The sequence below is a fragment of the Pempheris klunzingeri genome, chromosome 21, assembly GCF_042242105.1.
Source record: "Pempheris klunzingeri isolate RE-2024b chromosome 21, fPemKlu1.hap1, whole genome shotgun sequence".
Taxonomy (NCBI): Eukaryota; Metazoa; Chordata; class Actinopteri; order Acropomatiformes; family Pempheridae; genus Pempheris; species Pempheris klunzingeri.
In genome coordinates this window covers 15,603,467-15,615,537 of record NC_092032.1, presented here as the reverse complement: position 1 = coordinate 15,615,537, position 12,071 = coordinate 15,603,467, and the positions used below count along the sequence as shown (strand labels likewise).

General features: G+C 39.5%; 1 protein-coding gene and 1 long non-coding RNA gene across 3 annotated transcripts; one reads left to right on the top strand and one right to left on the bottom strand.

Annotated features, from left to right (window-relative positions):
• Positions 1–3,758: 3,758 nt before the first annotated feature.
• Positions 3,759–8,064, top strand: cdv3 (carnitine deficiency-associated gene expressed in ventricle 3). Of its 2 annotated transcripts, none has more exons than XM_070853281.1 (5): positions 3,759–4,171; positions 4,946–5,019; positions 5,480–5,616; positions 5,835–5,997; positions 6,245–8,064. In XM_070853281.1, exons 1-5 carry the CDS (start codon positions 3,986–3,988, stop codon positions 6,369–6,371), a joined length of 687 nt encoding a protein of 228 aa, XP_070709382.1. In that variant the 5' UTR covers positions 3,759–3,985; the 3' UTR covers positions 6,372–8,064. The 2 variants fall into 2 exon arrangements, with proteins under 2 accessions (XP_070709382.1, XP_070709380.1); XM_070853279.1 differs by having other exon boundaries at positions 4,943–5,019.
• A 148-nt stretch (positions 8,065–8,212) lies between these two features.
• Positions 8,213–10,971, bottom strand: LOC139221343 (uncharacterized). Its single transcript, XR_011585880.1, has 4 exons — positions 10,880–10,971; positions 10,584–10,643; positions 8,479–8,604; positions 8,213–8,344 (listed from the first exon to the last, which is right to left on the bottom strand). It is a non-coding gene; the product is annotated as an uncharacterized lncRNA (long non-coding RNA).
• Between the last annotated feature and the right edge of the window lie 1,100 nt (positions 10,972–12,071).

Below are 12,071 nucleotides of genomic sequence, written 5' to 3'. Positions count from 1 at the left end.
TACATCAGAGAAATCATATAAGGGGAATTTATTACAATGTTGGCAAGTGCAGATGATGAAGTGATGAAGTTGCATCAAAAGTGATTGCAAACAAATTCAATGCCAACTTTACTCTTGTTGTGTTCACCCTTGGCACCGCTGGAGTAACAGCATTATTAAGTCGGAAGAAATTTGTTACATTTGAGTAAAAGCAAAAGGTTTTTACTTTCACATTAGTTCAAAATTGAACTTTAAGCAGTTTGATAAATACGGGCCCAGATGTTAATGGTTGATTTAAGCAGAGTATTTGGGTGATTTGGGGTCAACATCCTGCAGTTTGGCTGACTTAAGATGGCTCTCCCCCTTCATGTGTCACCAGCTTCTCTTCAGAGGGACCACATAGATGTCTTAATTCCTTATGTTGGCCCTTCATATATCACTATGTGTGTGTGTGTGTGTGTGTGTGTGTGTGTGTGTGTGAATGTCCTGTTTGTGCATGTTAGCTATGTGAGTGCAGACGGATGAGCTAAAATGTGCTGCCCCCTCAACCAAAAGTCACTGTTACTTTAAGTCAAAAAAGACTTTGTGTCCCTTTCAGCTCAGTTTTATCTGTTTCTGTGTGTGTGTGTGTGTGTGTGTGTGTGTGTGTGTGTGTGTGTGTGTGTGTGTGTGTGTGTGTGTGTGTGTGCGCGTGCGTGTGTGTGCCTCTGTATGTGTCTGTCTGTCTCTTGTCTGTATCGTGGAGTGGCTACTGGTTATCGCCCAGTGTAAGAAAGAGTTTCTCAGTGCTGTAGGAAACAATTAGACCAACCTTGCTACTGTAAATGTCTCCCTCCATAAATAATGTGTTTGTCCATCAATGCAAACTGTGTTTGTTGAAATGTTGAATGATTGTGAGTTAGTTGCTGGACCACATAATACGTGTTAGAGGCTGTCAAAAATCTTTTCCAATAAAAACACTGAGATAAATAATGTATGCTGAATATTTTACTGTGAGCACATACAGAGGCAATTTAATTAATAAAATGCGTTGGAATATTTTGTTTAATTATTAAACTTGTGGTCCTTCTGTCATCTGTTTTACTTTGCATTGCTGCAGTTTTATTCAATAATCAATGCTGCCTGCCTCTATTGTCGCTTAAGATTTTCTGCATTGTGAGATGTTCTGAAATTACTGATTCAAAAGGTGATGTTGAATAACACAGCTAAACATATTGATATTTCCTGCATTGGATGCTCACAGCTGGGCTTCTTGTTTTGCACGCTCAAAAGTGGATATTTTACAAAACGTACAGTGGCACGGTGGAGCAGTGTTCAACATTATGTATTTTTTGTACTGTAGTATACACTGTACTTTTTACTGCTGAGCAATAAAACAAAGAAAAAACACAGTGACTGCTCTGTTTGACTGATTTATCCTCTTGTAAGTGATGGATTTTGGAGAATATCAAGTACCACTGTACTGTATGTGTGAGTTAAGTATCATACTTCCTGGTTTGCCACATAACAAAGCAGTGCAAACAGCCGACCACAGCACATCCAGTGATGCAGGGTGCTGGAATTTTCTCTTTGTGCACCAGTGCTGCATCTGGTCAAGTGACCTCCAGCACGGGGAATATGACGTCAGTTCAATAATCTGTTTACGAGCCTGCTTCACTGCTGAGGAGAGGCTTAATTTGATGTGAGTGTTATAAACAGATTTGTAGGCCTGTTCAAATCTGTCAAAACATGACAGCTCAACTTTTGGTAGTGTCTTTTTTTATGCCCATACTTGAAAAAACTCCACGTCCTGTTTGGTAAGTTTGATCCAAAGACATTACCAAAGAGGCAGTTTAAAGTTTCTTCTACTTAAAAATGTAATGGTTATGTCCAGTCAGTTCCTAATTTAACCTCCTTTGTAAATAACTGCATAGAAGCATTCACTCCTCACAGATGTGTTTTTCTTGATCTGATTTGATTAATAGAAATAAACATTACAAGCCAACATTGCATTTACCTTGAGCCATATTTTAAAACTGAAGAAAGGAAGAATTTTTCTGAGATCCACATGACAGTTGTCAAGGCATTTAAACTTACAAAAAGCTCAGAACATATGCACGTTAATAGCAAAGCCCAATTATGTCAGGCAAAAAAAATAACAACAGAAAGATATTCAGAATTTCTAAATAATTATATATCAGCTCATGACTTTTGAAGGCAAAATAATAATACATGAAGTCATGAATTTAAAATTTTACAGAAATTAAAATGGTTGAGTTTTGTGGTTAAATCTAATTAACTTTTAAGTCAAAGTTTGGGGACAATAAATCAAACTGATAAAGTCAGAATTTTGATTAGGTCATGTTTTTTACTTATCATCTAATGAGGTGGTGCAGTGATCAGGTTTGAATCTGTTGGCCGGCTGGTTTGAACCTTGAACCTTTCTGTGTGGAGTTGTCTTCTTCTCCCCGTGTTTGCATGGTTTTTCTCCAGGTACTCTGTCTTCCTCCCACAGTCCAAAGACATGGATGTTAATAGGTGACTCTAAATTGCCTGTAGGTGTGTGTGTGAATGGTTGTGATTGGCTCCCTGTGATTGGCTCCAATCCCCCACGACCCTTAAGGATAAGCATTATAGACAATGGATGGATCTAATGATGTTTATATAAATTTTTTTCTTCACCTGGAGGAAATTAGCTTATAACTGTAATTCATAACTTGCCCATTGTGTGCATGTTGTCCTTGTCTCTCTCCCTCTGTGTTTGTTTCTTTTCTCCTCTCAGTGGGAATGTTGTGCTTGAGCTTTGCCTCTTGTGTGTTTGTGTTGTCCGTCTCCATGGTGGAGAGGAGGTCATGTGGTTCAGGTCCCAGCTGTTTGGAGTCACCTGAGGGCGCTCAGTGTCCTCCCATATTATTCTCCTTCTCTTCTCCTATCCTTTTTCTTCATGTATATTTACAATCTATCGATAATTTTGTCATTTTGATTGTCCATACTGTCATTTTTCTCTGTTGGTCTGAACTGTACACATGACATTTGTTGCATATCTGTCCCTCCTGGGAGAGGGATCCCTCCTCTGGTGTTTTTCCTGAGGTCCTCAGGATCTGAGGATTATAAACCCCCTTGAAGCAAATTGGACTTGTGATATTGAACTTTAAACATAAAATTGATTTGACTCCTGAAAGTTCACAGTAAATATGCCTATTGAATTTCTGTTGTACTGTAATTTCTAGACAGATCAATCATATAAATTAGATTGAATTTCTGCAATTGCTGGCATATTATAACTACTTATTATAAAGAAATACGTATGTACATATATTTTTACATAACTCCTTATAAATGATAAATAAAACTTAGTTTTCATTTCTTCTTCTTTCTTGTAAATTTCCCCTGCCATGTGACTAAAAAAGGAATAATCCGGCTTTAGTCATATATAAATGACTAAATGTATAGGTTTTTCCTATCTTATTGCCTATTTTACTGTTTCTGTCATTATTTGAATATCTGTTCATTCATTTTCTATGTGTGTAGCACAGAGGGGGCTATAACTGTATTTTATCATGCAGCACTGATATTGAATAATACCAATAATAAAATCTTGACTCCTTGAATGTGAAGAATGGCCAAAAAATGTAGTAACAAGATAAAGAGTGTTTAAAGCGTTGTAGTTAAAGGTTTTTCATTCAATTTTAAAGATTTTGATGTGTATGAGAAAATGTCCTGATGTTGTACTTTTATTTTTTAAGGCTTTTAAGTGTTTCCGGTTCACGGCCGGAGCGTTTCCGGGTTACGGTGCAGATTTGTCAAATAGCCCGTGCATGGCATGGTTGACAGGGTAGCTAACGATTCGGACTGGGATCCAGAGTAGACACATTTATTAGCCTGTAGCACAAGTTAAACTGACAGATTGAGGACCAACTCTGTCTTTTTCTGGCCTTTTTAGCCGCTGTTCACATTCTCCGAGAGCAGATTTTCCACGTTTGTCATTGCTCGGTTAGCTAACTACAGTTAACGTTGCTCTTTGAAAATGGCGGATATGCCAGCAGAGAAGAGCTTGGACGATTTCTTTGCCAAGCGGGATAAAAAGAAGAAGAAAGAGAAAGGAAAGGGCAAGGAGTCCGCTGCCGGGCCCACGTCTGCTTTAACAAAGAAGACCAAGAGGGAGAAGGAGAAATCGGCGAAAAACGAGAATCAGGACGCGCAGATTGAAAAGGTAACGGGCGCTGTTCTGCTCTCCGCTAACTTTTTTTTTGAGCCTCTTCCAGATATCAGTGTCGTGTCAAATTTTGTTTCCCCTGTCACCGTCTTCTTCCACCTTCTTACATTTAGCCTGCCACCGAGCAACTCCTTAACATTTCGATAATTCACGAGGGTGAAACTACTGATGTGAAACGTTACTTTGGCATGATGGGAGAAAACGCCGGTTGCTAGCTAGCATATGGTTCCTCCTGGCACACATTCAGACAGGGTACGACATTTGACACGACACTCCTCTTGTCCGTCTTTTACAACCATAGCCGCGCGTTTCCTGTCAAAATATTAGTAGGATGTAGATGTGTGCTGCTTATTTATTTGCTAGTATGCTGTCAGTGGCCTTGCGTTTGAAGGGGGGAAGCTGTCATCCCCATCTTTGAATCGTGGCTGTCCAGCTAGGCCGAGCCGCCATTTGTCACAAGTTTTCAGGGGCTTGGTCCGTTTCTAGCCCCAGATGACACGAATATGTGGTTGTGTGGCAAAGCTAAATTATCTGTCATGAGGTGAAACTAATTGTCACACTTGGTTGGTAAAGTTGACTCAAACTGTTGTGAGCTGGTGACTGTTTGTTAGGCCAGACTTAGTCTGAGTACATGTGGCTTTTCACAGAGGAACCTCACTAAATTCAGCCTTACTGCTCAAATAACCCTTTTTTCGTTACGATAAAATATGTAGAAAATGTAGTGATTTTGCTGTAATGTACGGTGAATTAATGCTTCCTTCTGCCCAGGAGGACGAGGAATGGAAAGAGTTTGAACAGAAAGAAGTGGACTACAGTGGGCTTCGGCTCCAAGCTTTACAAATAAGGTAAAGAGAGTCAAACATGCACCTGGCTGTCATGACTGCCATCACGGGGGGGTGCAGCATGGACTACGGCCCCTATGAGTGGTCCTCCATCTTCCAACACTTGGAAAATACCATTTAACCATCGTTGAACTACACTACTGCCAGTATTTCTAAGAATTTAAAACTTCCCTGCACTCAGACACAGTGAGTTCATGTGGCTGCCTGTGTGCATTTGTTTTGGGGCAGATTCAAGATGTAATGACACAGTTAGCCTGGGTCCAGATCAGAGTTTTTTCAGCATTTCAGTTACAATCACAGGACGGTTAAATGCAATTATAAGGCCACCATGCCTAAATACACATTGTATGCACTCAAAAATTCATAAATAAACTTGTTTTATGAGCGGATTTCTAAACTGAGGAGAAAGGAAGTCCTAGATCATGGATTCGCTTTTGCTCAACTGCCTTCTGGCTGTTTACAGTGACGAGAAAGAGGAAGAGGAGTATGAGAAAGAGGAGGTCGGTGAGGATGGAGAGATCATTCTGGTCAGTGGAGACAAAGTGTCCGGTCCCTGGAACAAGTCTAGCGCAGCTCCGGCTCCTGTTGCTGCACCTGTGGGTGAGTAAAAAGGATCTGGAATGAACACAGCAGTGAATGTACTCAGGACAAATATGCCTTTTGTAAAAAGTCATGGGATGAACATACCAGTGGTTTTCACAAACACCCTTATTTAGTTTACTCTATGCTTATACTTATAAGCCTTTTTTCAATCAATGCACACAGCCTGAACCAAGGTTAATGCAGTTTTCTAACTGGTGTCCTTTCTGTGATCACAGAGGAGGTAGAGGTGCCTGAGTCAAAGCCTGCTGGGGTATATCGCCCGCCAGGCGCTCGGCTCACCACCACCAAACGCCCGCACAACCAGGGCCCTCCTGAGATCTTCAGTGACGCACAGTTCCCCTCTCTACTCTCCACCGCCAAGCATGTGGAGACGCGAAGGTAAGCGGAGCACAAGTTAGAAAAGGTTTATTAGCTGGGTTTTTTTTTTTTTGGAGGTTGATGTCTTGGTTCTCAATCTGTTGTCATGTTCATAACTGTGGTCTGTGCCTTGTTGGTTTGTTTTTCTTTGTACTTTTACTTTATTACATTTTAAAGGTCTTTGGATGGCATTTCGGTCAGTTAAAGCTGCTCTAGAAAGAAACGGCGCTTTGCAGTTTCACTGAAGCGTCGCCTGTCTGTGTTTCAGGGATAGAGAAATGGAGAAGACCTTTGAGGTCGTCAAACACAGGAACCGTGGTAGAGATGAGACCAGTGGCGCTTCTATGCAGCAGTTGCAGCTTGACAACCAGTACGCCATCCTGGGGGATAAGTAGAGCCACTCCCCTCCGTCCCCTGGCCCCTTCAGCACGGTCCAGCCCAGCCCCATGAAGGAAGCTGAACTCCAGCTGTGATGACCGCAGTCCTGGCCGAGCTCACGCTGCCACCGTCACCACCACACTGCTTACTCAGACACACACACACTCTCATATACACACAGCAACACCACCGCAGCACATACAGTTACACTCCCTTTGAATAAACCAGTAACACACCTTACATACATTTGGTCGGCAAAACTGAGGACTGCACCTGAAGGGGCTGTTGAAAGAGGGATAAATTGAAAAGGAATTAGCAAAATACACCCAAACGTACTGCAGCAGCAACAAAAGACAATGTAGTTGTCCTTTTGTGGATTGTACTCAGAGCAGCAGCTGTGTGGCGTAACTTCTCTCTGGACTTCAACTGGCTTCGATAAAGCCACAGAGGATCAAAGATAACTTTAGGCAAGATGATTTTACAAACTTCTGTGAAAATATCTATTTTTTTTTTCTTCTTTTTTTTTTTTTTTGCAAGATCATTATAACCCAATCGCACATGGTATTTTGGGGTGGTTTTTGGAGTTGCGGTTGGGGCTTCGGGAGTGGGGACACTACCTCAGCTGTACAGCTGGTGGTGACGATGTGGACTTTTTTTTTTTTTCTTTTTTTTTTTTGTGCTGTGGTGAATGGGGCAAACACCAGCCCCCCTCACATACAAGCTGGCCATCAGGCTCTTTAATTTAGAAACTTGAAGCTTTGTTGTTTTGTTTTGTTTTTTTTTTTCCTTCATGATGACGCTCTGCAAAGATCTACGGACAAGAAGTAATAGGTTGTGGTCCTCATTTAGAATTTCTATATAAAGTGGCCTTACTGATTGAGAAAAAACTTTGTCAGCTTTGTCATCTGAAGAAAACTTTGCTTGTTGTCTCACAGGCTGCTGCCTGCCTCTGGATCTCACCACTTTGTGACAAAAAATAACAACAAAAACCCAAATACAAACAAAAAAAAATCCTTTGTTGGAGAATGTAGTTCTGTTTTAGTTTGCCTGGTGATTACAACTACTAACTGTATTTCATATCCACTGTTTGATTTTGCTGCCCTTACTATATTTTGGTCTTTTTAGGAATCAGCAAAAGAGAAATTAAAGCTTGTTTGTAATCCGAAACCATTCTTTTGGTAACAAATGCTTTTCTGTGGTTCGACACAAGATGGTCATATGTTACAATATCAAGAAAAGTGACAGGAACCTACTGTAACAGCATATTTGTTGAGGTCATTTGGCCATATTGAGTTCACACCATTTTATAATTTGTTGTAAAGTTGTGTATTTCAACCCCAGTTTTAAGACACTTATTTTTTCTCATGTAAACATGCTGTCAGCCCTCATTGCAGTTGTGTAGAACAGGTAGCTTAATTTCCAGACAGTTACAGTGACTACTCGTCTGCCAAAACCAACTGTCACCAGTCCAATAGAGTACCACCCACTTACAATGCCGTGCTACACCCATTTAAGATGAAATGGGTTTTTACTACAAGTATAGTTATATTCAGACCGTTGAAGAACTGGATTTATGTTCTGTGTTTCTGTCCTTTCAATCAAAGATGTCAGGGAGCGCTGATCCCTGCTGAGACACTTTGGGTGGACGTAGGTAACGTTTGTGAAGAAAAGAGAAGAGCCTAACACAAAAAATAAAGTGATCCTTGTGAATGAAGTCTCGTCTCAATCTTTAAACGTTGAAAATGGACATTTCTACAGTGTCTTTTTCCCGGAAGAGGAAGTGTTGTCATTTTGTTAGGCTTGTGTTAATCGGTGAAAAAGTAGACCTCAAATGACCTCATATACCATACCATATAAACAAATAAAAAAAACTTCCTACACATCAGACTTGAAATGTTTATTTTAAGGAAGCAGTAACCAGCAGAATATTTAAATGATCGCTTTTGTTGCCATCTTTTGAGGAGCCTGTCCATCTTCACTATTGCTTCCCCTGAAAAGACAAGATGACCAACATTCAAAGAATACAGCTTTTAAATAAACCATTTGTAATTGCCACACACTTGTTTTTTTTTCTGAAAACATGCACTTTTCAAGATTGTTTTTTCAGACTTTATGCCATTTTACCTCTAACACCACATCAGTAACGCTGGTTGTGTTGAGTGTCGAACTGTTTGATGGTTGAGTCCCATTTCCGTCAGGTGGTAAAGTCTGAAAACCAGATCTGTTCTCAAGAAAGCCCCAGATCATTGCCTGAGGGAAAAGAGAGATGTTGATTAATCTGAGAATAATTCTTCCAAAATGGATTCAAGATTCTTTAATTTAGAATACTTGAGTCGTTGAGGCTCTCTCTTAATCAAAGAGTTTGATCTAAACCCGCTCTTTATGGAAAGTGTCTTGAGATAACACTTATGAATTGGTGCTATATATATAAAGATTAGATAAATAAATAGATTGATACTTAAGACTGTTTATAGAATCAGAAGTTAATATGGGCCACCTTGAACCACTTTCCACCCTGTTTTATCTGACCTAATGCATGTGGCTCTCAGTACAGAGTGAATGCTAAGAGTCAGGTAATGACAACAAACTAACTTTTATACTTATTTTCCTTAATTTAATTCGTAAAGCACAACATGTCTGTTTGCTGTTAATGCAAGCGGGAAAACTGTTCCACGTTGTTCCTATAAATTGAAGTTTAAAGTTTTTCGTCGCACTAAATTCACCAGTTGAAGGTGAATTTGAGTGTCGATACTGTCGCCGGCCGCACGGTGGCGGTGCTGCGGAGCACCGCGCCCCGTCCAGGATGTTTAACAGGAAGAATTGGAAACGGCGGGCTAGCTAAGCCGCCCAAGTTTAAACTAATTAAGAGTATGAAGAGGAAAGTGAAAACACAATTAACTACACAGAGGAAGATGGCGAATAAAGGCACCGACTTTGGCAACAAGTCGAGGAATAAAACCAGCGGTGGAAGTAAGTTTCACTGCCGCTGTTATGTTGATGCTAGTTATTAGCTAACAGTTAGCATCGGAGGTGACAGCGGCTCACCTCGGTTAGCTTTAAGTTGGATATTCGACAGATATTCACTTTAGTTATACCGGAGATACCCTAATACACGCCGGTATTGATTTATAGTCACACATATATAGATATTTACAGATGGAGACATAGAAGACTCCAGATTGATTTCTTCAGTCTGTTGCTGCTCTACTTTAACGTAGCCGCCATTTTGGACCAGGTAAGATTAGTCTGGAAACATACAGGTGAGCAAGGAACTGCGTTTTTTTCTGTGTAGAAACACACAATAGTCGTTTTTATATTTAAGGCTGTGTGATTTCTTGCCCAGTCCAATATGGTGACTATGGGAATATAGTGTCTATGTAAATGTGCACATGTTTTAACCCTTTAATCTCCTCACCAAGAAAAAAGCAATGAAAAAATGTATTCTTTATATATTTTATTTCCTTGGGGCACTAATTACAAAAATCAATGCTTTTTTATGAACAGACACCACATTTTTTGAAATATTGGCCTCTACCAAATGGTTGAGATGTCGTAAGTAAAACATGTTTTCAATAAGATATAGTGAGTCAAAATGTGCTCTACCATATGGTTGAGCAGAAGGTTAAAGGGTTAAAAGGAGAAATATTCATATGAAATAGAAGAAACGCACTAAAAGAAACACTAAAACACAATACGAAGAGGTGTGACCTGTTTGTTTAGTGTAGTGATACAATTCTGGCACTGGTTTGTAGACATTGACTTATATTACATATTCAAAAAGCATATTTAAATGTACAACCTACAACAACTTTTAAAGCTATGAATGGATTTTAACATAAAACTATAATGATGCATATTATAAGTTTGAGGAATCTGTTAATCCGCAACGACTGTCTAATGCAACCGCCCTGAAATGAAGGTTTTAATGTTGAGTGAGGCTGTAATTCGATGCTGTTTAATTGTATTGAGTTATATAGAGAGGTGTTTCTATTAAGTCCAACTCGTATACATCAATGGGTGTAGATGTAACACTCCTAAAGTGAAGTACGGCATCTTAAAAGCCTCATGCTTTGTCTTTTTAATGGTGAAACATTTCTTCTTTTTAAAAAAAGCCAGAATGTGTACATGTAACTGCAGGTTTGGGAACCCTTTTTGATCTGTGCTGTAATGACTGCTAGTCAGCCTCCACTAATGGCACAAGTCCTCTTAGAACCACTTTGTCCACCTACTTCCTCATTCTCGTCTGTTGTCTTCTGAGTGTCATCTGCCACTGGGACTCCTTTAGACCACTGAAATAAATAGCACTTAAATGAAAAAAAAAGTACAACCTCATACTAAAGACACAATAGACTTACAATGTTTAATACACAGCACACTAAATAACATGAAAGACTAATGCACACAACCTTTGGCTTAGTCCCAGCTCCAGGTAACACAAATCAGGTTGCAGTGAGTACCAAATGTTACAGTCAGAGTAATACATTTGTCAATAACATGTAAAAGCTACAGAGCAACACTGTCTTACCTTGGCAGTGACAATGAATCCCACCAAACACAGAAGTGTAAACCCTCTCATCTTGAACATAAATTAACCTCCCGTCTGCTCACAAACCTGCTTTATAGTGGACATGTCAGTAGGTGGAGTTTGTCACAGTTCTTGTATGCACAAGTGTTCTGTGCTTCACTTGCAGTTTAATATCAAAGTCCAACTTGTTTTTCCCCTTTTTTTGAGCTTTTGTTCTTGAGATCTGCTCCTAAAAGGTAATTGACATTTGATTTCAAAAGTGTAATTGTCGTCAGATCTTATATTTTGTGTCTAACAGTTTTGATAGAAAGCTCTTTGAGTACTCTTGAACAAAGCAAAATTTATTGAAAACAAGTCTTTGGCTTTCAGCCGGCCCAATAGTCTGTTTGGAAACAGGGCAGACGCCAAAGAAAACAGTCCTCCCACTACAGGAAATCAAAGATCACATAGATTTCACAATATTATGCTAGATGCCAGATCACATACTTTTAATTTTTAGTATGTACTGCAGCTGCCTTTATAAAGTAATCTTGGAATTCTTTACTGTGGCTTCACACCAAATGGTCAAAGGTGTGACATTGTCAAGAAAATTATGACAAGAAAACTACTTAGAATGCATATTTTCAAGGTTGATTGCCTATATTGAGTTCATTGTGTTCATAGTTTGTTTGTGCTTTGTAAACACCAGTATAAAAGACTTAATTGGGGCTTTTACTCATCAAGCATTACTAAAGCCCGTAAGCCTGTTTCAAACAGACATCAGACAGCATTGGTCTCTTAGCTGAGACAATTTGGGCATTAATATGTTTTTGTTACGTAATCCTGCAATTTGTTTTAGTTATTGTGATTAATCTGCAGATTTTTTTTCCATGAATCTGTTTTGTCTAGTGAAAAATATCCATTATAGTTTTCCAGAGCCCATGGTGACATGTCCAAATGTCAAGCCAAAACCCGAAGATACAAGAGCAACAAATCCTCACATTAGAGAATCTAGACAATATTTGGCATTTTGGATTGAACACAGACTAAACGATTATCAAAACATTTGGTGGTTAATTTGGTGTTGATGCTCATGTTAGTACACAGTGTCTTGCTCACTTTTGTCAGGACTTACTACCCACTTTTGCTTTCATAATTTACGTCACGGCTGGCGTTGTTATGCATCTTGCGTTTGGTGTGTGTTTGTCCGCAG